The sequence below is a fragment of the Styela clava genome, chromosome 7 (genome assembly GCF_964204865.1).
Source record: "Styela clava chromosome 7, kaStyClav1.hap1.2, whole genome shotgun sequence".
Classification (NCBI taxonomy): domain Eukaryota; kingdom Metazoa; phylum Chordata; class Ascidiacea; order Stolidobranchia; family Styelidae; genus Styela; species Styela clava.
Window position 1 is genome coordinate 3957861 of NC_135256.1, and position 25291 is coordinate 3983151.

General features: G+C 37.7%; 2 protein-coding genes across 2 annotated transcripts; both read left to right on the forward strand.

Moving 5' to 3' along the window:
• Nucleotides 1–517: 517 nt before the first annotated feature.
• LOC120327646 (serine/threonine-protein kinase/endoribonuclease IRE1-like) lies at nucleotides 518–7727 on the forward strand. Its single transcript, XM_039393978.2, has 6 exons — nucleotides 518–1785; nucleotides 2512–2582; nucleotides 2733–2770; nucleotides 3152–3202; nucleotides 4290–4554; nucleotides 4851–7727. The coding sequence occupies exons 1-6, from the start codon at nucleotides 1694–1696 to the stop codon at nucleotides 6149–6151; spliced, it is 1818 nt and encodes a 605-aa protein (XP_039249912.2). The 5' UTR covers nucleotides 518–1693; the 3' UTR covers nucleotides 6152–7727.
• A 1-nt stretch (nucleotide 7728) lies between these two features.
• On the forward strand, nucleotides 7729–24680 carry LOC120327645 (uncharacterized). Its single transcript, XM_078114847.1, has 12 exons — nucleotides 7729–7917; nucleotides 11343–11433; nucleotides 13981–14020; nucleotides 15307–15687; nucleotides 18680–18876; nucleotides 19058–19116; nucleotides 20416–20525; nucleotides 21172–21305; nucleotides 21676–21813; nucleotides 22882–23027; nucleotides 23559–23746; nucleotides 24043–24680. The coding sequence occupies exons 1-12, from the start codon at nucleotides 7856–7858 to the stop codon at nucleotides 24348–24350; spliced, it is 1854 nt and encodes a 617-aa protein (XP_077970973.1). The 5' UTR covers nucleotides 7729–7855; the 3' UTR covers nucleotides 24351–24680.
• Nucleotides 24681–25291: the final 611 nt, after the last annotated feature.

The following is a 25291-nucleotide window of genomic DNA, read 5'->3' on the forward strand; positions in this document are numbered from 1 at the left end:
TCAGTTTTGAATTTATGTCAGAAAAAGATATTCAGAAATTAGAAACAATTTATTTGGAATGAAAAAGTGCAAATGGTCTGTAGACTGTAGGGCAGTAGGAATATCAGTTGTCTGGCTGTAGGGAACATATTGCAATATTCAGATATTGAAGGGGGTACCGGTATAGGCTAAAAATTATGAACATTAGGAATCAAATCATTGCAAGTAAATTTGATTTTCAAAGTTGTCTGAGGGGGATATAAGTCTATGAGTAGGGATGTGCAAAGTAGAATAATTTACTATTCTAGAATACTTAAATCAAATCCAGAATACCGAATACTATTCTATTTTTATTATTATTCAAATGTGGGAATTCTTCCACACTATTCAAGGATTAGGCCTACAATTTTAAAAATATACCAAATATTGTGAATGTACTACAACTTTGTGTTCAATTGAAAATATCGGGTCTCATGTAGTTTCTTACCTAACATACTTCTAGTGGGCGTAACATGACAATTTTTTTACATATCAATCCTAACCCCCACCTGACCACACCATCCAAAAATTATGTCACTACGACGTCACAGTGACGTAAGAGAGCCCTTCAATCTATGCGAACTGTCATCCAAGACGCGCAGACGAGAACCCGAAATCGAACAGCCATTTCTCTCGATTTCTCGTCGCAACGATCCCGATAGGAGAGAGGTCGCTGACGTAAGTCAGTTCTTTATCGTCGACGCCGATGCTATTTTGGGCGATTGTACGAGTATTTGGCAAGCTCTATGACATGATTGTGACGTCGTAGTGACGTAATTTTTGGATGGCGTAGTCAGGTGAGGGTTAGGATTGGCATGTCAAAAAATTGTTATGCTACGCCTACTAGAAGTACGTTAGGTACGAAACTACACTAGACCCAAAATATCCTGATCATTGGATTTTATTTGTCTAGTCAGGTATGGGAGAGTAAGCCGGTTTTTTTTGTTTCAAATACATGGACTTGATGGTGGAGAACCCAAAAACCACCCTACTACAGCGAAGAATCCAGCAATCTTCTCGCGCATAATTATCTCCCACAAGGATCGAATCTACGCAGAGTACATAGAGGTGCGATGGAAAGAGTTTTTATAACGATTCGTGTTGTGCCACCTGGCGCCCCGTATCTATGAGAATCCTGTCCACAAATCAAAATTATTTTTTCAGCAACATAACATTTCGAGTCTCATGTAGTTTCTTGCCTAACATACTTCTAGTGGGCATAGCATGACAATTTTTTCACGTATCAATCATAACCCCCACCTGACTACACCATCCAAAAATCACGTCATTACGACGTCACAGTGACGTAATAGAGCCCTTCAAACTATACGAACTGCCATCCAAGACGCGCAAACGAGCACCCGAAATCGAACAGTTAGTTCTCTCGTTTTCTCGTCGCAACGATTCCAATAGGAAAGAGACCGATAGCGTCAGTCAGTTCTTTATCGTCGGCGCCAATGCCATTTCGGTCGATTGTGCGTATATTTGGCAAGCTCTATGACGTTATTGTGATGTCGTAGTGATTTAATTTTTGGATGGTGTAGTCAGATGGGGGTTAGGATTGACATATCAAAAAATTGTTATGCTTCGCCCACTAGAAGTACGTTAGGTACGAAACTACACGTGACCCTAAACATTTCAATGGTAAAGAATTAATAAGGCTATAGTGGCAAAAATGAGTTCGCAAAAACGAAAGCTTTCAGACTCTTCAACACAACCATTTATGCCTTCTCAAAGGATTAGGACACTGTCAATAGAAGATGATATGTGAGTGTGTCTATTATTGTATTGTACTATTTAGGTAATTTGGTTAATTGCAGTTTGAGGCTTAAAAGCATCACTGGTAAGGTACCAGACAAATTAATTCTCAAAAATGGTTTCAATAAAGTAATTTTTGTGAACCGCAGGTAACAGTCCCCATGTCCAAATAATTCACTGCTCCTAATTATTTTTGATATTTACAAAGATCTTCCTTATGTGTATTCGAATAATGAAAAGATGTAGAAGTAAGAATACTAGTTCTCTTTACACCATTTGTGTATTATATAAGCTATGCGAAAGTAAATAATTAGTACTTATGGTAAATTCATAGCAACTCAATCAATACTGATAAATTTGCGATGTGAGAAGAATTTGGAAAACTTGAATATATAAATGTTGTATTAGCTATTCTAAGCATAGAATCTACCAGATCTACTGTCTCTGATTAGCCAGGAACTTCCATGTGAGATAACAAACTGCAGGTCTTTATCAATTACAATTAAAAATTCATGATCCTGGCTTTCAAAAGCTCCAAAATTTTACTCAAGGTTATGACTTATGATTTCAAGGAATTTTCTAATTTATTTTATATTATTTATTTAATTTATTTACTTTATTTCGTGCAGATAATTGCCAGACTCCAACCACATTATCTAACTTCGATTACAGTGAAGTTTGGTTTTGGCCGCCAATGAATATTAGGCATGAAACTCTAAATTTTTTCCGTTCTAGGTCAGGTGTATCGGTAGTGAATGAATTAAGAGATTTTACTGACAGAACAAGTGGATATGATTCAGCAACAGGTAAATAACAAGTGATACAGATTATTGAACTGAAATTTTTAGAATCATGAATTATCTTGAATTAGGCCAGTGGTTAGCAAACTAATATTTGTGGCCCTCGAACGATCTTATATATTCAATAGCGAATCAATTTCTCACCACCTATTACAGGGTCTATCAGAGACAGCCAAGATGAAGATTCACCTATGGTAAGCTTAGACGTTTATCACAACTGGTAATTAAACAAAGCATGCATACAAAAAACTTTTGCTGTCAAAATTTGGGTTTCCTGTAGTTCAGAATTTGAGCCGGAGTGGGGATTTTATTCAACTCAATGATATTTACGAGGCTTACGAGCTTAAGCTATTTTTATTTAAACAGGAGTCAGAAGCGATAGTCGGTTTAGGAGTCTAAGTGGATTCAGGCCTACGTATTTTCCTAATATATATTTATATATATATAGATTCGACATGAAAAGGTATTCGGAAGACGGTAAAAATTTGCGGCCATTTTGAAATGCATGGCCCCTTCCCCACACCTTATCTAGAATATAAATTTGTAACCTTAATCTGTTTTTATTCTTTTTAAAGATTGTTATATCCAGTGATACAGAATCCGATGAAGGCAATCCTCCTGTGAAAGTAAGCTTATATTTGATTTTCTATTTATTTGCCTTAATTGGTCCAATACAGGGATCAAAATAGAACCCATAAATTCCATAAACATGAAGTGAATGTTTTTGCTGATTCAGCGAAATGAAGGAAATGGTACCAGACTAGATAAGACATCATTTAACCCAGGGGTGTGCAAAGTGCGGCCCGCGGGCCAAATGCGGCCCGCAAGGGAGAATTGTGCGGCCCGCGGAGGCAACTGAATAGCAGTTTGAAAATTTTTAATATTAAAAGATAAAGTAGCTAAATGAGTTTTGGTTCCAGCCTATCAGTTGATGTTGTCTAAATCGAACCTAGAATAAGATTTGACAGCAGATTATTTGGGAATGAATCTTGGCGCATTTTTCTGAAAACTTCTCAATCAAGTTACTTCCCACATTTGAAAAAGTCATGGCTTCAAATATGGCACTTAATATCAGTAATATATATTTGTTCTAAAATGGGCGTCGAATCGAATTGCTAGCACTTCCATTTAAGCAAATTTGGACAAAAGTAGTCAGGAAAAGAATCCAGCAGCAAATTTCTCACTGAATTCGTTTTGGTTATTGATATTTGGCCCGCCTGCGAAAAAGGTTGCACACCCCTGATTTAACCCATTGTCGTACCTTTTTACCGCTAAATTTTGGCTTTGTTTGGTAGCGTAGAATAGTTAATTCTATGAATATGCTTTTACGAAAACAAACTTGATCTGGTTTTAACAGACTTTGTCATACAAAATCATTCGATATATGTATTAGCCAGTTGAGAATAAACCCCCTATTTGAGAGTGAAATTTATTCTTGAAAATGCGTCTGAAGAAATACAGTATTAGTAAAAAAACTCCTGACGTATGTGAACCAAGATGGCGTACACCGGAACGTAGTATGTGTACCAAGTTGGGGTTAGACAATAATATTACTCCAAATTCCGTATTTGAGTTCTATTACTAGTTCTGAATTTATGGCCTAACCTTAACCTGGTACACCTACTACGTCTTGGTGTCCGCCATCTTGGTTCACATACTTCGGAAGTACCAAAGAGATTTTATACCCAAATATCATTAATTCTATACTTGCAGCCAAAATTCGAAAAGATCAACATTCGTAGAGAATCGCGCGATATTCTAATTGAATGGAAATATGAAAGAACTGTAAAGCACTTTAGCGGTCGAATTTATTGTGGTGATGAAAATCATGAAATACTTGATGATCTGTTTGAAACCCAGGAGCCATACTACAAAATTAAATCGCCTGATCCGACTAAATACTATCACGTTGATGTTCGCGCCTGGAATAGTTTGGGAGGTTTATTATTCACAATCACTTCAGAGAAACTAAGGATTTGTAAGTATCACAAATTTCCTAAAATGTGTCAAGAAGCAAACGTAAATGGTGAGGTTATCGCATTAAGTTTCAATATCTTACAACAGCAAAGAAAACTCTCTGCCAGCTACTTCTTTAAGAATAATATAATCCTTTTACACAAAATAACAAATACATTTGCAAGCATGGTCTAATTTTTTATTATACAATGCTTTTCAAATGCCTGGAACAGGGTCGGGTGATCATATGGCCTTGTTCCAACTGAAAGGCCTGCATAGGCATTATATAAAAAGACTTCCATTAAACTCATTTTTCAGGCAAGGAGATTGACAAAAATGTCTTCTTAGACGAATCGCGACCTTTAAGAAAAGGCTACAAAGTCTATGAAGGATATTTGGCAGGGGCTTCCCCAAAATTGGAAAAAGTTGCAATCAAATTACTAGATGTGATGGATCAAGATAGGTTGCATAGAGAAATAGAAAACAACCAGAAACTGGTTTGCCATTCTAACACAGTTCTTTATAGAAAATCGGGCAAAATAGATGGAATTGGGGGACAGTCTGCCTATATTGTTGTTGAGCTTTGTGATACTGAAACACTATGGGAACTGGTATCGAAAAAATCACTGGGAATGGACCCAAAAGATGTCCTGAAGCAGATAATGCAAGGACTACGCCATATTCATAGTAATGAGATTGCTCATAGAGACCTGAAGCCACAGAATATCTTGCTCTCTCAAGATAAAAAAAGTATAAAAATTGCTGATTTTGGACTCAGTAAGGAGATTATACCAAACAAATCCAAATTTTCAAAATCTGGGAGAGAGATTGGCACTGATGGATGGGGTTCACCAGAGCATTACAAAGGAAATACAATGTCTTATAAATCGGACATTTATTCTGCTGGACTCGTGTTTTATTTCACGTTGTCGGATGGTAGGCATGTTTTTGGGGATGAAGAACACAGATGGAAGTCCATGATAATTGATGGTGTTGTTCCTCCTCTTAATGAGATAAATTGTCTGAATGCTGAAATGGCAAAGGATTTGATAAAGCAAATGATCAGTTTCAACGCAGATTCTCGGCCGACTGGCGATAAAGTTTTATTGCACCCCTACTTTTGGACAAGCAACAAGAAATTGGATTTTTTGAATGAAGTGAAGAAGTATTTGTACCCTTTTATTATTTATAAAAAGGCAGATGGTATTGGAGAGCATATCATAAAGGAAATTCAGAGACAAAGCACAATTTTTATGCACCCAAGCATTGGCCAGCAATATAGCAAGCCTGATTGGCTTTGGATAATTCAACAACGAAATCGGTTAAGTATGACACCAGCAGCTCTGTCTGAACTTCGTTCAATAGCAAATGGGGGTTTCAGAGGGAGGAAATATAATCTCTCATGTCCAATTGATTTGATTAGATTCATTCGGAACATTGATGAGCATTTTCAAGAAAATAAGAATCTGGAGACTATGCTTAAATCCAGAGAAGATGTGTGGAACCTGTTTTATGATCGATTTCCGAAGCTTTTCTGCGTTGTCTACAATTCTTTTTCGGACAAAATGAACAGTGCTTCTCGTGCAATTTTCCCCAGAGAGCTACAAAGTTATTTTTGATGTAGTTGTGTACCTAATTACAGCTCATTTAGCTCTGCCTTGGTGTGGGTGGATCCATATGTACTGATTGTATTAAGTGCTTCAAAACTCTCACACACGATTACTTTATAAATTGCTTGTATGACGAAGTCAGCAATGCTACTGAATAACATTTGTAAAAGTGTGATAAAACAAGACTTTTGTTCCAATCATTTAGAGTGAATTTCCAGACAGGAAAGTAAATCTTAATGAAATGAAATTCCATCTGCCGTCCAACTTAACCAGTCGGAATAATCTCATACAAAACAGCAAGTGTCAGTACTGCTATTTTTCACATGTAAATAGTACGTGAAAGGTTAGATTTAAATTGTAATATCGCAGACTAGACCTTGAAATTGTTCAATTTATTTTTTAAAGTTTTATCTTCAATATTTTTTATGCTTTCCACTGTACCGATTTGTATAGTAACTAGCTTGCTATACTTCAACAAGCAAGGTTAAGGCAAAATCTTATTACAGTGATACCACGTTGGTGGAACGACTCGATACTCGAACAATTCGGTAGTCTAACAAGAAATTCTAGACAAAAGTGCTCAAGAGGAAATTTGGTGCTCGAACACCCAAGCGCCGCCTAGTGATATGACGTCATCCAAACTGCGCATTTTAGGCTGCCTTTTGATCATTCAACAACGGTGTGATGCTCAAATATATAGACACGAAGGTCTAAACGAAGTAATACCAGTATGCAATATGTCATAGTAGACTACCAGTACGATTATCTTCACGACTAACATGCCGACCACAAGGCATGCGAAACTGCCACAAGGCCTGCTATTTTTGACAACGTCATCACACACAAATCAATTTGTAATGGAATTTATTTAAGACTGTTTAGTGTGTTTTTCTCATAAATTGTTTTTTTATTATTTCAGTGTGCAAGCTTCGCAATATGCTAACATTTACAGCTATTTTCCAACGTATCAACATTTTTAACGTTTGGTTAATTTTTATCTTTCAGAATTACATTTGTAATTTATAATTAGCTTCCATGTGCTGTCTTTCATGAAAAGCCTAGTACTCTTCGATCGGGTCATGTTCACAACACGACGTAAGTAGGCTACTTCTATTTGGCGTGGCATAACCATTTATACATATTATGTTATTCCTAACCCCCACCTGACTACGTCATTGAAAAAATACGTCACTGCGATGACACAGTAACGTAATAAAACCCTCCAAACTATACTAACTGTCATCCAAGACACACAGACGATCACCCGAAATCGACCGAGCTATTTTTCTCGTCGTAACCAGATATGAGAGAGTTAGTCATCGTTGGCGAAGATGCCATTTTGTGCGATCTCAGCTATCCTTTAACAAACTTTCGACGTTATTGTGAGGTGGTAGGGACCTAATCTTTGAAAGATAGATCCAGGTGGGGATTAGGAATAAGATATGCAAAATTGTTGTGCCATGCCAAATAGAAGTAGTTACATCGTTTAGTGAACATGCATCCTTCAATCATAACTTACGCACATTTATATTTATGCTATTTATTGAATAGAATTTTTGAGCAATTTGTAATTTTTGTATTTCAGGATTAATTTCTATTAAATTGAGTTATAATAAAAAATATTACATTAGTTACATATAATAAAGCATGTACCATTGCAAAGGATTATAAAAAGGCTTTCAAGGTGTCACTGAAAGAGTGAATTCTACAATCATGGCAACTCAGCAGGATTGGATGGTCACTGATGCATTGAGGCAGAGAGTCCGCCAACAACTGTAAGTTATTCAAATATTCGTGTTTAGACCCCGGGCAGCACAATCGCATTCATACATAAATAGGATAGATTTCACATATTTGTCCCGGGAGAAGAAAGGAGACAAGACGGATTGATCATAATATGGTGAATTACGGCCTCTAGTGCGTGTCGGGTGTATGATTAGCCAGTTATTTGTTTTCGATGGCATGAACTTTATTGTGAGGAAGAACCACTCTAGGGCAGTGCTCTTCAACAGGGGTTCCGCGGAACCCTAGGGTTCCATAGAGGTCCATAAAAAGCGAAACATTATATCAGGGGTTTCACAATAACAAATAGGTTGTAGAGCACTGCTCTAGGACAGTGGTTGGCAACCTTTTTCAAGTGACGAACCGGTAAAGCCTGACCAAACTTTTGGCGGACCACCTTTATAAAAACGAACTAAGCCTATGCAATAAATTATACGCGTTAGGAAATTTATGTTGACAATATACTAAAAAAGACGGTGATGCTATTTAATGCGATATCTGTATTTGTTTGATGGCCTTTGTTCCCAATTCTCATATTCGAGATATGGTCGACATTGACACTAGAGATGTACCGATACCACTTTTGTCGCCGATACCGATCCGATACCAGCTAAAAACGCCGATAACGATACACCGATACTACGAAAAGGCCGATACTACCGATATTCCGATACCGATACTATTTAATTATTACTTAATCAAGGGTGCTGTGTACGGCAGACGGGTTAAAACAATAGTCTTTGAGCGTTGTTCTCAGTACACGTTATTTCAGATCGAAAAAAAGATATATCACATAATATGAAATTAATGTTTGGTGTTTGCTTAACTGAGTAAGATAAATTGTACAGTAACGCTAATAATCTCGGTGTTCAATTAGAAAATTCATAAGCTGGGAGGTCCAATTTGAATTTATTGTTAATATCGCGACCTTCGAATATCGTTATTCATGTTTAAAAGAATAACGAATAGCACCCACACATTCTAGCGCCGCCGTCCTACGTTCAAATTAAAAGCATTTTACAAATATTTTATTTCGTGGCTAATCGTAATCGTCGGCGCAATAAGTCAAAGCCAACATGAAAGAATATCAATCAGCACCGACAAAAAGAAGGCCTACTTATGACCGTCGAGGATGTTTTTTTACTTCACTATTTTGTAATATTTTACAATTGCTATCATATATTTTGAGACAGTCTAGGACTAGGCGGTCATGTCAATATATATCTATAAAGAAATTGTGTAGTTAAACAAAATTAAAAATAATACCTGCGTAGAGGAATTATTGTGTCGGAATTTAGTTTATCGATGTCGACAGACTAAATCACACTCGTACTTGTACGACAAACAGTCAGAATTTATACCCGTGCCAAAAGTCTATGTGCCGTTAATAAGGACCCCAATTCCACTATATGATTTTAAAATGGGCGCCCATTTGCTTTTGTTATATGCTGTGTTGATATATTTCGTCATTATTACTATGTAATATTAAAAATGTCAATATAAAAATTTGACAACGAAAATAGCCAAATTAGTTGGGCTAGTTTGGCTGATAAATAGCTAAAAACAATCCTATGCTCTCGTGTGGGTGGGGACATGTATGGCTCATAGCTCACGATCTATCCAGACAAAAAATAAATTAAAAAGTAGTATTCCAACTAATCTTTTAAAACATTCTGGGCCATATCAAAAAAATAAATATATCGGAAATATCGGCCTTAATCTAACCGAAACCGATACATAGCCGATACCGAAAAAATGGCCGATATTGCCGATACCGATACCCGATACCGATACATCGGTACATCTCTAATTGACACACGTGTCGTGTTTCTTACATCCAGCCTACTTCGATATTTTGTTTTTGTAGATATCAATATTGAAAACCAGGCCTTACATTAATAAGATTTCGGGAAAGTTAACAATGCCTGTATCGTTTTGTTGGGGAGATCTTATTCGGATGAGGCGTAGAGAAAACAATTGACCCAGCATTATTGCGACATACTGACATGGCAGTTGTTTATGAAGTCAGACATGCTGCTCAATAGTGTTGTGCGGTGGTCGGCAAACTTCATGTACTTGCGGGCCAAATATACACATTTCCGGTAGCGCGGGCCGCAATATGTCCGCCTTCAAACAATCGCTACATTATTAATTAAACTTCAAATTATAGCGCATTCGCATTGCTGCAATTATATTGCTGTGTTGAAAGCCTGTCCCAATGAGATGTGTAGTGGCCTTTTTAATACATATATTATCCAACAATAAATTGTTTTTATTTACTTATTATCAATGTGAAAGATGATGTTTTTATGGCAACTTGTGTCCAAATGATGGTCTGACAAGCGAGCATGAAATACGTGTAGAGACAATAATAAATTTGGGATCAATTTTTGTTTTTTGTATTAAATTTCGGGTCGTTCGAGGGCGGCAACAAAGTTTGCCGACCCCTGGTGTTGTGTTTTCCTGGTTTACTGTTAGGTGCTGTTTTTAGTCGTAGGGTTTGTGGTTAGATTGTAGAGGTTTTATTAAGGCTTTGTCTGTTTTTGTGTCACTTCTATGCGGACCGGCATTAACTTGTCCGCGGACTGGCGATGGACCACGGCCCGGTGGTTGCCGACCACTGCTCTAGGGTGACAAGGAGTTCTGCAATCCTCTTGCACATAACTATTCCCACATGGAATATGAACTAATTTGGAATTGAATTAATTTATTGTCCAACAACTCAGTTTGAGGTCATATTACAGTAATTTCCAACTTTTTTCCCGCATTCCTCTGTTTCCATGCCCTAGATCTTGTTATTCCTTCCTAACTACGCAAATAACTCTGTTTCGGATTTACATGTTGATACGGGGAAAAGGAGGAATTAATCATACTGTCATATGGCGAACCACGGCCTTTTGTCCAGTCTCCAGTCCAAGTTGAATATGGGATTAGTTAGCCAGTCACTTGTTTTCTGAAGCATGGAATAAATGGTGGAAGCCGTAACCAACCAGTGGTTACATGAACCATCTTACCAGAGTCCAGCAATCCTCTTACATAACATTCCCACATGGGATTTGAACTTGCAATAATTTAAAGACATTTTACTCGTAACTATTAATAATTCTTATTGACATCTTCAGCTATTTTTTTTTAGTCTTAATATGTTCATTTATGTTTTTAACTTCTTTTCTGTTTAAAAAAATGAAGAAATTTGAGAAGGTTTAAATTTTTTAAACTAAGCTCTTATTGTGGAAAACCTAATGCGATCCAGACCCACGCAGACTCTGCCTCCGGTGGTCCCTAGTTAAACTAAGTTCGAGACCCCTGATCTAACTGCTCTGTTACTTACTATTATTTAAGCTTAGTTTGAGAAACCTATACAAGGCCTTCTCACCCATCAAAAAAATTATTTTAGTATATTCTTCTTTATCTGCAGGGAAGAAACATTCTCACGGTACACGAACCCATATCCAAAATCGGCAGAAGAAATAGAAAAACAGGTGTTTGAGGCCGCTAAGAATAGCAAGGTTGGTTGGATAATTGGTATTAGCCGAACTCTAATAATAGTTAGGACTGGGCATTTCAAATCGAATATTCTAATCGGATAGAAAATTATTCCAATTGGTTCACACGAGAATTTCGAATCATCGCCATCTTGTTTTTTATTTGGATGGATCGAGGTAAATTCCTCAATTTTTTTATTGAAGCCATATTTTTATATTGCAATACTGACATGTGACTTACTTTTTAGTGAGTTATTGATGAAACATGTATCTTATGTGAACACTCATCGAACTGTCTGAGTGATGAATTATATGTTTTCAGTAACTTATGTGCTTTTGCAATAAAAAGTCACATACGATTAATATGAATTAATTAATTATTATGAATATCTCTTTCAAGTATTCAAGATTCGATTCGAAAAAATATTCGATTCGATTCTGGAATCATCAGATAATCTCGAAAATGCTCAGCTCTATCCTATAATGTGTATAAAAAAGAATGGGGATAGGATTCTCCGCGGGACACAAATTTATTTTTTTTATTTTTTGCGGGCCACAAAATAGATAAACAGTGCAATACAAAACAAACACCTTTATTGTGCAAACACATAGTTATCAGACATAGCCATCCCATCAATTTTTAGTTTCTTTGATGCATATATCGTTAGCATAATATATTCCCGACCAAAAAGATAGAAAGCCAGATAATAATTTAGACTGCCAAGCACATCATCCAACTTCGCTATTTGCCTCGGCTAGCCATAACATTAGTCAATTCAGTGACATTAGTGATGTAACAATATGTCAAAAGATTTTTCTGGGCAATTTTATTAAGAAACAACACAAAATGCGAATCATTGATTACTCTCCGAATGTGAGGCGGGCCACAGATACCACATGTGGCCCGCGGGCCTGGGTTCGGACCACCCTAATTCATATATTTATCCCAGGAGAGAGGAAAGTCGATAGGACGGCTTAAACATATGGCGAACCACGGCCTCTCGTCAGGTTACCAGTCCTTGTTGGTATGGTATTAGTTAGCCAGTTATATTTTTTCGGATGCAATGACTTGATGGTAGAAGAAGTCGTAGCAGACCAGCGGGAACCACCCTGCGACAGATAGGAATCCAGTAATCATCTCACACATAATTATATCTATAGGATTCGAACCTGCGAAACCACAGGGTAATCAGAGGTGCGGCGGCAGGTGGCGCAACCAGCGGGGGGGTTACGGGGGTCGTGTCCCCCCCGTTTGAAATTCGTTTTTTTTTATTACTGTTCTACGTTCAAACAACGTCGTTCTACGGTCATAACAATCCGGTGAAAACTACTTTTTTCCGTAATGAACGGCGTTTTGCTACCCACAAGGTGCAAGACATAGCGAAGCGCCGTTAATGAACGAGGGCAAGGTAAACGAAAGGCTGGGATTTAATCGATGGCGTTTCCCTTTTAACCACGAGCAATTTATCGTGTTTCAGCGGGGCGACACCTAGTGGTGTTGCGACTTACGTCGTGGTTGCACTGTGTAAATTCGGGTCGGACCCCCCTGTTGAAAACGGCCTGGTTGCGCCTCTGGCGGCGGCGAGCGCATTTCTAACGCTCAGCACGATGCGCCACAGGTTGTAGCTGAAAACTATATTATATGTACTGGTATATAAAAAAAATAAACATATGATTCATGGTATGTTGTGAAACTCCATGCCTCCGCCATGGTGTGGTTTGGAAATGTTGAACCATAACGAACCTGACTAGTAGCTCCTGAAGTGTGTGTATCAATATGGAGGTAACTATTTTTGTTCGCCTACTCCACGACAAGTCGAGACCTGTATTTTGTCATCATATTGAAAAGATGTAAAAATGCTGCCTCACGCATGTAGGTCGTTGCAAAAGGCAATAAAATTTTAATTGGAATTTTGTCCGCAATGCACAACCAAAAATATGCAACGGCTTTTTTATTGAAATCAATCATTAAATATCACCAGACTCTTTTCATATCGTTGCGAACCCCCTGTGCAGTTGTCACGGACCCCCAGGGGTTTGAGGACCCCGGTTTTGGAAACCCTGGTCTGACTGAAACCTATGGGCAAGGGGTATATTCACTTGTTTAACACAGACAGTCCCGAATTCGTAATCGAACTAAAATAAGGAAAATCGGAATAAAATTATGACCTAATCTGGTACACACTACCGGAATACCGATTGTTCACAAGGAAAGTTTTGTGATCAATATTACAAAACCATCCTCACTAGTTGAGGGTGGGAGGGTGCTTAGCTGGTGGGAGCGGTTATAAGTATCGTTTTCATTTTTTTACTCAGAGTGTTCTACCTTATGCTTAGTACAAAGAACAACGCCATTGCCAGCAATGCCTTCACTTTTAGCGATGCATCCTTCACAAATTTTAGCTCTCCAAACGCAATGACGTCATTGTTTTGCTTATTGCACTTTTGGTGCACTGTTTTCAATTTCATCAATTTCATCCCATTTTAATATGAACTTGGCTGCGATACTGTAGTAGCAAAAATAGCACATTTATGAAGTTGTTAATCTCAACTGACTGTATTTTTTTACAGGAAAAATATGTTTCCATGATCCGGGACGTTTTAAAGCGAGGTAAGAATTTGCTTGCCCTAATTACTATTCATGTTTGCCTGTCTAAAACGGTTCTAGAAAAAATAAACCGCAAGAAATTTTGCTGTAGAATATCTTGTCGCATAGCAAAAATCGCTGAATGAGAAATTGCCGCAAGAACATTTTGCTGTAAAACTAGTATTTGTGTTAATAACAGTTAGCTTTTTGAAGTCCCTTTTATTTTAAAGAGATTCCTCATTTAGGTGCATACACTAACCCTTAAACCTAACTGTTTTATCACAAATACTTGTTTATAGCAAAATGCTCTTGCGGCGATTTTTCATGCTATCACAATTACCTGTTTTACAGCAAAATGCTCTTGGGGCGATTTTTCATGCGGCGACTTTTCTGGACACGGTCTGAGACAGTGTTTCTCAAACCGGCGGACGCCTTTACTTGGTACCATATGCAGTAAATTGACTGCAGTTTTTTTACTCTCTACTTTCACGATTATCGGCTTTTTTATATTAGACTTGGCACATAGAAAAACTAATGAAAACATGTTAAAAATGTGTAACGAGAACATCGGTCAGAGACCGAAGACTTATCGGTCGAGAGTTAGGGGATCCCACAAAACAGCGCTCTTACTCCATAGTGACACCTTGTGTCCCATCACTAATTAATTAATAACTCGCTAATTATACGACATAATTCATTCAAAATCAATAGGCTTCTGGTCCGACATATGATGAATGCACATGCGAAATCTGGAGCAAATCCAATCTCGCTTTCGAGAGATATCGCGTGCACCTAACAGACAGACAAAAACCTATCAACATACTTACCGATTAAAATCGATAAGTAACAAGGAAGAAATGTAAATATCCAAAATAAGGCGGGCGAGGTCAAATCTAACAAATATACGAATTGTCTATACTCCCTAGTGGGGCGTGCCCCACCGTTTGAGAACCACTGATATAACCTCTTGGATTTAAATGGGAATTCTGAAATCAAAAATTGGTTATATTAAAATAACAGCGCTCCAGAAGTATATGTACCAATATGGAGGTAATTAATTTTATTCGCCGACTTTTACATCAAGTTGTGTAAAGGGACTGGAATTTTTGGGCAGGGGGTAGATTTACTTGGCTAACACAGACAGTCCCGAACTCGTAATACAACCAAACTAAGGAAAATTAGAATAAAACTATGACCTAACTCTAACCTGGTACACATACTACGGGAGTACCAAAATAACTGTATTGAATCCTCTGTTTGTTTCAAATATCGCTTGTTCAGTCATCTAACGAAAATAAGTTGTATTAAAGTTACTCAAAGAGTCCAACAACAACAGCAACAACAACAACAACAACAGCAACAACAACAACAGCAGCAAGGACAAATAGGAAATGTAAACACTATGCAGCCTTCAGGGATGGGCCAGGGTGGGGTACAAATGGGCCAGGCTACTGCGGCACAATCAGGAATGGCCCAGGGACCAGGTATGGGCACGATGGTTCAAGGTGGGATGGCGCAAGGAACTGTACATCAAGGGGGTATGGGGGCCTCAGCTGCCATGGCCCCAACTGGAGTCAATCAAACTGGAATGGGGGTTGGTGGAATCGCGCCCCAAGGTGGAATGCAGAATCCGGGCAGAATGCGACCCCCAATGCAACCAGCACAAGGAATGCCTACACCTGCCATGCAAAGTATGTTTATTTTTATAAAGTGTGTCATATTTACCCAGTTTCGAACTCCTGACCTTCTGTGTAGCTTGTAGGGTTTCTCACCACTTAGCCACAGGATCTCACTTAAAATTTAAGCATGGAACCTAGTTTACTTTCTTTGTATCACTCCATCAGCTTTGGTGAATCCAAGGGTCCTGTCCTGCAAAGTATGTGATATATATAAATAATGGTTGAATTAGGGTCACCAATTCAGGGATGGCCATTTCCGAATACTAAACTATTCCGAATACATTCTAAAGTAATGTTTTCGAATCTGGAATTCCGAATACATTCAAATACATACAAATCGAAAATAACACATTTTTGCTTTAGTTGATTAAAACCCAGTAAATTAGGAAATAAGCTTCAATAGAAATATCAGAATGAAGCCACAGACCAACAGTATATGTACACAAAGTAATTGATAGTTTATAGCTATTAATAAAAAATATTGCAACTTGTGACACAGTCAGTTTATTAAAATTATTCACTTTGGCAAATGACCATATGAAAAGATAGCCAAGGAGTTGTCTGACGCTTTCTATCATTGGTACCATGATGTTACGATAATAGTCGAGTCTATTGACAAAAATACTACTTGTATTCAGATAATTGTGTATAATTTCTGAGAGTAATAAAATTTATTGGCAATACAGGCAACAACAATCGAAAATCCATTATGCCTTTAAAAATTCTAATATTTAAGCCTAGAGTATTCTACTACCTACCAGTATATTTATATATTAATTTATGTGAACCATATTGTTATTATGTGTAACATATTGTAGTGTTTGGAGTTGGAAATAAATTAGTAGAAAATAGATGACCACCACTGCCAGCGCGCAGCCAGGATTTTCGAAATCGGAAATTCTCATTGCCGCCTGTAACACCCACCGCGATTCCGCGCTCGTTAAAAGAGCCGTCTTGTCAGCGTATAATGATCATTCTGTTACGTAAAATATTCAATCCATGACAACTAGGAGATTCTAAAATATCTTTATATATTAATTTAACGTGTCCAACATAACTCGCGGTTGCTTCTTCTTACGTCAAAAAAAAACATTACTATTCGGTCCACGGCAATCTGTGACCTAAAATTACGAGATAAACTGCTTGATGTATTTAATTTTAATATTTATTTTTGCAATCTTGCCAACTCGTTATCGCCGTTGGAAAAATCTCAAGTAATTATATAAAATCCTGTGTAGGTGTAGAGAATATTTCATTTCATACAATGAATATACATATAAAGTTTAGCAATAAATTAAAAATACATATTCATCGCCGCGATTATGCCTGTTAAAAGAGTCGACTTTCACAACAAATAATATAACAACGAATATATATTTTTCTGTTGTGCAAAGTGATGAATTCGTGACCGACACTGGCATATTTAAAATGTCTTGCTCTTATTAATTTAATTGTCTTCAATTTAACCTGCGGTTGCGTCGACAAAATAAAATCCTCACCACTCTTATATACCATTGCAATCCGCGGCCATAAAAATAAAAACGTGAGGTAAACTGTCCGATTAAATATTGTTTTTATCCGTATTTTGCGAATTCGGCAAATATTTAGACGTACTTGTTAACAGTGACTCCGCTCGATCGAAATGCTCAGAGTAAAATTTATTTCATCACAATAAAATTGATGAATATACTTTAGATTAATTATATTATATACATCCTCACAACCAGGGAAAAAGTCGCGTTTCAAACCAAACCAGAGGCACACGAAATTTTGCGATTTTCACTGCCTAGAAAAGCGTTTTTTAAATTTTCGCGGGCCTCAATAAAACTTATGTTGTTTACGGTTTTATTTTCAGTATTTTAAATTGCCGCTTTTCAATCAAAATGTTGCGTTGTCTTTAGAAACTCGCCGCCGATGAACGTATTTACCAGATTCACAATTCTGTGCGCCTACAAAAATAAAATAAATGTTATCGTTATCGAGGAACAAATTTGTGGAAAATTTTTGTTTTAGAGAAAATAACACAATCGTAAAGGCGTTTACGGGCCTAAATAACACGTTACGCTGATGAGTGATAAAAACAATCACGTGCAAGTTTCTATCGAGAATGTTTTCATTCAACGGAAACGTTTTTAAAGCGGCGTCGAAAATGTGTGACGTCACACAAATATCCGATATTCTTATGAACGTGAATTCCGATATTCGAATGATGAGATATTCGAATTGGCCATCCCTGGTCACCATATTTGAAAAAAGCAAAATTCCGGACAGTTCATGACTATTTTCATGGCCGCGTAGTAAAAAATATGCGCACGGTACGAAATAACAATGTTCTTTATTAGCAGTGTGCTTAGTATGATTGCAGATGCAGTAAAATTCCGGATCCCGGACATTTGAGCATTTTTTAAATTCTTTCCGGACCCAAAATTTAACCCTAAATTCCGAAAAAGTCCGGAATTTTCCGGATGGTATGCCAACCCTAGGTTGAAATCAATAATTTCTGGGGTCGGCGCTTCTAGCTATTAACCCTTCACCCCCAAGTCCATGCATTTGAAACAAATACCTGGTTGACCATTTCCCGACATGGACTAGTTATTACATAAGACGCCATGGACCGGCATATGATCAAACCATCATATTGGCTTTTTTCTTTCCTGGGATAAATATAGACAATACTCCTTTGTAGCCATATTTATATGCTTGCCAGGAAATTTCGACGTGGGAAATCTGGCCACAGAAAATTTTGCCTCATAGGGTTTGGGTATGTTCTTAAATAACGAATCTTTTTTAAATATAAAGGGACTTCAAAGCCTAACTGTTTTTATCACAAATACTTGTTTTACAGCAAAATGCTCTTGCAGCAATTTTTCATGTGACAATTTTTCCAATGCGGTGAAATTTCCTGTATCGAGATTTCCTACGGCGAGATTTCCTAGAACCATTTATATGTCCCCCATATTTTTAACCTCTCCCTTAGTAATGAGGAAACTGTAATTGACTTTAGATATGCAACGCCAGTTTGGTGGGCAGATGGTACGGGGTCCTCCTTCTGATTCTCCAGGAAGCATGAGCATGCAAAGTCCGTTATCTTCAGCTGGTCTCACAGGGTATAGCCCTGATAATAGGATGCCTCATCCATCGCCTGGGTCTCAGTTTTATTCACAGCGCCCTGCTAGGGTGGACAGGTCTGCACCACAGCAGGTGAGCATTAGAGAGATGCGCTCAATATTGTGAATGAGAATCTAAATTAGCGCTTTTGAAAGTATTTCCAGGAATTTAGGACGATCAAATTTAGTTGTTTTCTAAAATTTTTCATTTTCTGATTGAAATACACCAAATTTCTAACTTCTATCTCCATTTAACATTTATTATTTATATTCAGCCACAATTAAAGATGCCTGACAGCACGTACAGCAATACACCACATGGGAGTGTAGGAAGGTGAGCACTTGTCAACAAAAGTATATATCAATTTATAGCTACTATCAAGCATTTTTCTGATTGCCTGACGTGATATTGTTTATATGCATTTATACGGCTCCATTCTGAAAAAGGCTTGTAATATTAGAGGAGCAAATATTTATTGGACAGGCCCTTATCATAACCTCCATTTAAGCTTTAGTAGACCATTGGTCCGCGAAACTAATCTGTAATATGGCTAATAGCTAGATAATACAAAAAAGAGAATATCGGTAAGAGACCGAAGACTAATCGATCGAAGAAGATCGTAGATCGTAATCGATCGTAGGTTTACCGATTAAAATCGATAAGTAATTAAGTGCCTAAATTTATAAATACACATTTGTCGTCTTTTGCTGCTTGGCAATCACCGCTGAAGACACTGGTTCTTCACTTTCTGTCCAGGTTCAGCATGGATTTTTCTCAGTTTGTTTGGGAACCACTGTACTAGACTATCGAACTATTTTAGCCCTCAATCAGCTATTTTTTCCATTTATCTTAGTTAAATCATCATTTCTCCCAGGGTGAATGCATCACCCAGTTAATAAGAAGGACTGCTCTAGTTTAGGTCGTCGCTTCTGCAGAAAATAATATATGAAAATGCATGTTGCCAGCAAGCAGAGTTACAAGCACTAAAGCAGTGGCTCTTGAACCTTGGACACTTTTCAGACTCTAATAACAATTATGTCGCCCTCTCCCCCCCTCCCCCCTTTTTACTTTGGTATTCATAGATCCTAGATTTGCCTCTAACAAGTTTCCATCAGTTATACCAGGGGTGTGCAAACGGCGGTCTGCGGGCCAAAAGTGGCCCGCAAAAATATATAAAGTGCCAATCTTGAATGCTGTTGCCGTAGAATATATTTTAGTTTAGTTAATCTGGTACGTGCGAGTAATTCTAATCGCTCCACGTCGCAAAGTCTGTACCAGTACCTGAGTGCCACTGTCATATTAGCAAAACTAACTAGCACAATACACAATGTTATAAAAACGTCTTTCTCACTGAATTCGTTTAAAGTCGGTGTAACAAAAAATTTGAATAGCAGTTCTTTTCAGAAATTTCTGCGTTTCAACCCACTATTTCTGCAAAGACTTCTAACAATGCCGTAAGATCCATAGCAAAAAAAAAATATTTTGTGCTTACAACTACAAGAAAGGCTATCTTAAATGAGGGCGCGGCCCGCGGCTTCACCCAGATACTTGTATCTGGCCCGCCTGTAATGAAGGTTGCACACCCTTGAGTTATACTATTGCCAAGTCCATAAGCTTATCTTATATTTTCAGCACCTATATTCCAAGTCTCTCACCTGCTCATCCGAGCAATTCACCCCAAATAAGCGCAATGTCACCAGCGTTGAGGACTCCAGGAAGTGTCTCTGTTGCACATTCTCCAGGTGAGAAAGTTTTTTTCTTAAGTTGATTTTTTTGGTAGCTGAAAACATGGATGTTTCGATGAGCATCGATTTCCTTGTTTATATCTGTAATAATGACCAATCAGCAAAAAGTGAACAATGACATAACAATGGCAACTTTTGCAGTCGCTCAGGCGCGTCGTTGGCTCAGACAGATGTTCAAGCATGGTTGCCTCATTTTTTTGCGGTTTTGTGTGTTTGTCAGTTTTTAGTTGTGTTTCCAGAATTTGCTGTAAATGGAGTAATATAATGTTATTATGTCTTCTGGTGAGCTTTAGCTGAATTGCAGTAACCAAAAATTAGTCCCGGAAAAGCCGTGATAGACTAGGCTAAATTAGCTATCAATACCTGTAAGCGGAACCTGGTTGTATATTTTAATAAAAATGATGATTTTGGTCATGCAACCTAGTTTGTAAGTGCCAACTCTCTAAAACACTTGCAAAATAAGCGTCAAAAAACTTCTTTCCCATAAAATTTTCCTTTTCCGGCAAGTGCTGCAGTACCACGCCTGACTGTTTATCACTGTTTTTGCATGTTTTGGCAAGGTTTCTAGTGGTTTTCGACTGTTTATCACTGTTTTTGTACGTTTTGCATCCAAAAACCTTTCATATAAAATTTTCTTTTTCAGCAAGTGCTGCTGTACCCAGCCCATCCACCGGTCAAAGCCAAACGAATTCCACACAAAGTGAAGAAGCGTTGTACATGGAGAAACTAAAACAACTGCAGAAATATGTCGATCCCCTGTCTAGAATGATAAACAAGGTTTTATATATATTTATGATTATTTTCATGCTGTTCACCCTGAACAAGGCAGCTACTGATGTGTAAGAACAGGGTGATGTGCAACAACTGGAGGCCAATGGCCTCAAGGGAGCAACAGAGCAGTTTGAGGGCCACAATGCTAGGAGCGAAACCGATTTTATTGTGCCTTTACAAGAAAGCTCTCAGTTCTTCCTAATTCTATACTTTGACACAGAGTGTTTTTACTTTGTTAAGCTTGAATTGTTTGAACCAAGTTCAATCAAAAAATTGACCACAAATCGATACCATCAACTACAAACTTTGTTCAGAAAAAATTAAATTGGGTCTGAATCTGTAAATCAGATTTTGAAAATTTGAATAATTTTTGCAGGAAAAAAACAGTAAAGATTTGAGTAAAATGAAGAGTTTACGAGATATATTGATGGATTCAACAAAACGGTTACCAATGGCAACCTTACTCAAGTGTGAAAAAGTTCTTCAGAATTGGTCGGATGTCAAACCAGTGCCGGTGAGTATGTTTATTTCTAATGATTTTCTATGTTTATGGGGGAGGGAGGGGTATTACAGCTTAAGAGCAGTGGTCGGCAACCACCAGGCCGCCCACAGCCGGTACTCGGCTAGGTTACTACCGGTCTGCAGAAAGTTGACACAAAAAACGTACAATTCCCTAATAGCATGTGGGGTCGGGTTTTCATAATTAACTACAAGAACTACAAAAACATGGTATAGAAGTAGGCCGAACGTAAGAAACACGCTTTATATAAATAATATCACCTTTATTTTTGAATGTATTGTCAACATAAATTTCCTAACGCATCTTATTACATTAGATTAGTTTGTCTGTATCTTCATCTACTGACTTATAGATCAGACCTGGCATGGGCAAATTATGGCTCACGGGCCAAATCTGGCCTAACAAACAAAAACCAAACCTTGATGTTTTAGCTAGAGAATAACTCAAAGAATTTGTTGAGATTGCCAGTAAATTTATTTTTGGGACGTGGCTCATTGTTTTTCACCTCTGCTTTTGTAACACTACTTATATTATTTATAAAATGTAACTTTTATATCACACTTACATGGCCTGCCAGTCTAGGTGGGCAAAATTCTTGGCTTTTGATCCAAAAACCTTGCTCACCCCTGGATCAGACGTATCTCTACCATTTGTCCAGGTTTTGCATGAAAATATTCAAGTATCAGAAATCTCAAATACATTTAATGCTTGTTTTATGCCTCAAATGCTGTCTGCTTAAAATGGAAACTCATGAACTGAACTTATTGTGAATAGTGGGATAACTCAAGTCTATGCATTTGAAATGAAATTAGGTAATTCTATACCTGACATGGACTGGTGACCAGACGAGAGGCAGTGGTTAGCCATATGATTTGGCTGTTCCTACTTTACCCTGGGATAAATATGTAAATCTAGCTAACAGAAGCAAGCTAACAGAATTATATAAAAACTGACAAAAAATAGTATGATGCGTTGCAGCATTAAAAGTTGTTCCGCTGCTCATCAATTGAGTAGACACATTCCTCATATCTTTTAATGTGTACATTTATTGACTCATTTTAGACCCCGCCTCCGCCACGCCCAGACCAACATATGTGCCAGCCATTATTAGATGCCGTAGCCACAGCTATAGAGTCACCAATGCTGAATCATACTTTGAAACGAACGTTTGGACCAGCTTTACAAGTATTAAATGGAGATTACTATGTGTGAGTATTCATATTGTGAAAATTGTGAAAATATTTCTGTAAAATAAATATTTCAGCTATGGAGTATGAATTTGAATTGTTTTCACTGGAGTGTGAGCTAGAGCTTGATTTTCCAAACTTTTCGGGTAGCGGACCCTTTTGAATCTTATTTTCAACGGACCCCCATCTTTTTCTGTATCAATTTCTGTGCCTAACCAAAGAGGAAGGATAAATTTTACTTTGACAAAAAAAAACTCATGAAAGTCTGAATCAATACATACTAACGTTGAATACTGGCAGGCTAACGGAAATTCGATGAGATTGTTCTATTTGTATGTGTTTCAGACTCTTTTCATATCGTTGCATATCAGCACTGACCCCCAGGAGTCTGCGGACCCCAGTTTGGGAAACCTGAGCTAGAACTTGCGAACCCACGCAAGGTAACCAGAGAGGCAATGCCGAGAGTATACTGGTACTTACCGCTTAGCACGATGCACTACCCGTCGCGTTTTGCAATCTCTTTCTCTCTCTCTCATACTTTTATTTTTTTAGACCTGAGAGTTCATGTACGAAACGAGTGCGAATTCGTGCTCCAAGCAGTGACAGTGACACCGACCCTGGAATCAAAGTTCCTGATATTGTCCAAGGAGAGATTGCCAGGCTGGGGTCAAAGTTCAAAGTCACGGTTGACCAGTCACAAAGCACTAATTATGGGACTCTTCATTTAATATGCAGATTGGGTAAGTAGGCTATATTTCATTACTATATGTTGGATACACACTGAAGTTTGGGCATACGGTTAATGCGACTTAGGGAGCAAGAATTCTGAATAATTAGGTTTGGTTGAAAATCCCCCTCCATTGATACCATAGCATACCCAGTGCGGCGGTGTGGCTCATTGTGCTAAGCGTTAGGAATACGCTCGTCACCGCACCGCTAATTACTCTGCGTGGGTTGACGAAATAATGTTGACGAAATAATAAATCTCTCTCTCTCTTTTTCCCTAATTTAGAGTTTTTATTTCATTTAATTCTAGACAATTCTACTCTTCCTACCGTACCGCCAATCAGAATTCTAGTTCCCACAGCTTACCCTAAAGAGGGACCAGAATGGAAGTCATGGTCTCAAGAAGATAACAGTGATAAAGAAGACTTAGAACCAAGTTCAGAGGAATCAAAAACTGAAGCAGAAGGGATGAAAAAGCCTGAATTTTTATTCAAATTAAAACCAAACATGAAAAAGCATATAAACCATGCTATGAACCATAATGAAACTATATCAGGGATCCTGACTGCTTGGGAAAGGAGTGTCAGAGAAACTATGGTCTGCACCAGACAAAGTTAATAACGACTGAAAAGTTTATTTGCCCTTAAAGCAGATATACATTGCAGGTCCTTCTTCCTGACCTGTTCAAAACTGTATATTACCATCACCAAAACGGCACCCTCGCTCAAACATGTGAACAAATAATATTTACTAAGCAACAACACGAATGGCACAATGATTACAAGTGTCTAGTGAAGTAATCAGACTAAAACATTCACAACTACCATAGGCCATTAGATGGCTTTGTCTGGCATATTGAAATCAATTCCATTTGACCAGTAAACTTCAGTGGAAAAAATATATTAAACGAGATAGCAATGCTCAAATATATGGACAAGAAGTCTAAAACGAAGTAGTATCTAATATTTTACAGTACTGGTGGCAAAGGTACTGGTTTCTTGGCCACCAGTACACTGAGATTCGGTCACACAAAACTATGACATGAAAAACGAATCTAGCAAAGCCCACAATAGCCTTGTAGCAACAACAAGCTTCAACCACTGAAAATTTCAAATCGATTGGTTCTGTAGTTTTCACAACGACAAAATAAAACGATCTGTAGATCCATTACGTGGCCAATTGATTACAAGACCCTAGGAACTAGCATTATTTAGAATGAATATCGATTGTTACAGTACTCCAAGAAAATTTGTAAAAGGTAAATTGATAGCCTAGGGGTGACTTTTTCCACATGTGTTTGTGAGGAGGAAGATTGTGACAATCAAACCTGGATTCCCTGCATTGGTTTCTGATGTTTTACATTCCGTTGGGAAGTAACACCTGCCTAAGAAATCATGAATTTTCCCGAACAATATGTAATGTGCCTGTATCGTATACTGCGCCTGAATAAAATATATTCAATAAATATTGAAAAAAATCGTGAATCTTAAAGATGCATAGATCAATGAAAGGTAGTTAGTCTCGTAGATATTGGTACTGGTAAAATTTGAGATGAAATA

What these genes read in the sequence shown, in the direction of transcription:
- LOC120327645 (XM_078114847.1), top strand. Translation starts at nt 7,856, where the DNA reads ATGGCAACTCAGCAGGATTGGATGGTCACTGATGCATTGAGGCAGAGA. An exon ending in ACAGGTCTGCACCACAGCAG is followed by an intron (nt 18,877 to 19,057) that starts GTGAGCATTAGA and finishes ATTTATATTCAG; the next exon opens with CCACAATTAAAGATGCCTGA. An exon ending in CGGATGTCAAACCAGTGCCG is followed by an intron (nt 21,814 to 22,881) that starts GTGAGTATGTTT and finishes GACTCATTTTAG; the next exon opens with ACCCCGCCTCCGCCACGCCC.
- LOC120327646 (XM_039393978.2), top strand. Translation starts at nt 1,694, where the DNA reads ATGAGTTCGCAAAAACGAAAGCTTTCAGACTCTTCAACACAACCATTT. An exon ending in AAGATGAAGATTCACCTATG is followed by an intron (nt 2,771 to 3,151) that starts GTAAGCTTAGAC and finishes TTCTTTTTAAAG; the next exon opens with ATTGTTATATCCAGTGATAC. An exon ending in AAGGCAATCCTCCTGTGAAA is followed by an intron (nt 3,203 to 4,289) that starts GTAAGCTTATAT and finishes CTATACTTGCAG; the next exon opens with CCAAAATTCGAAAAGATCAA.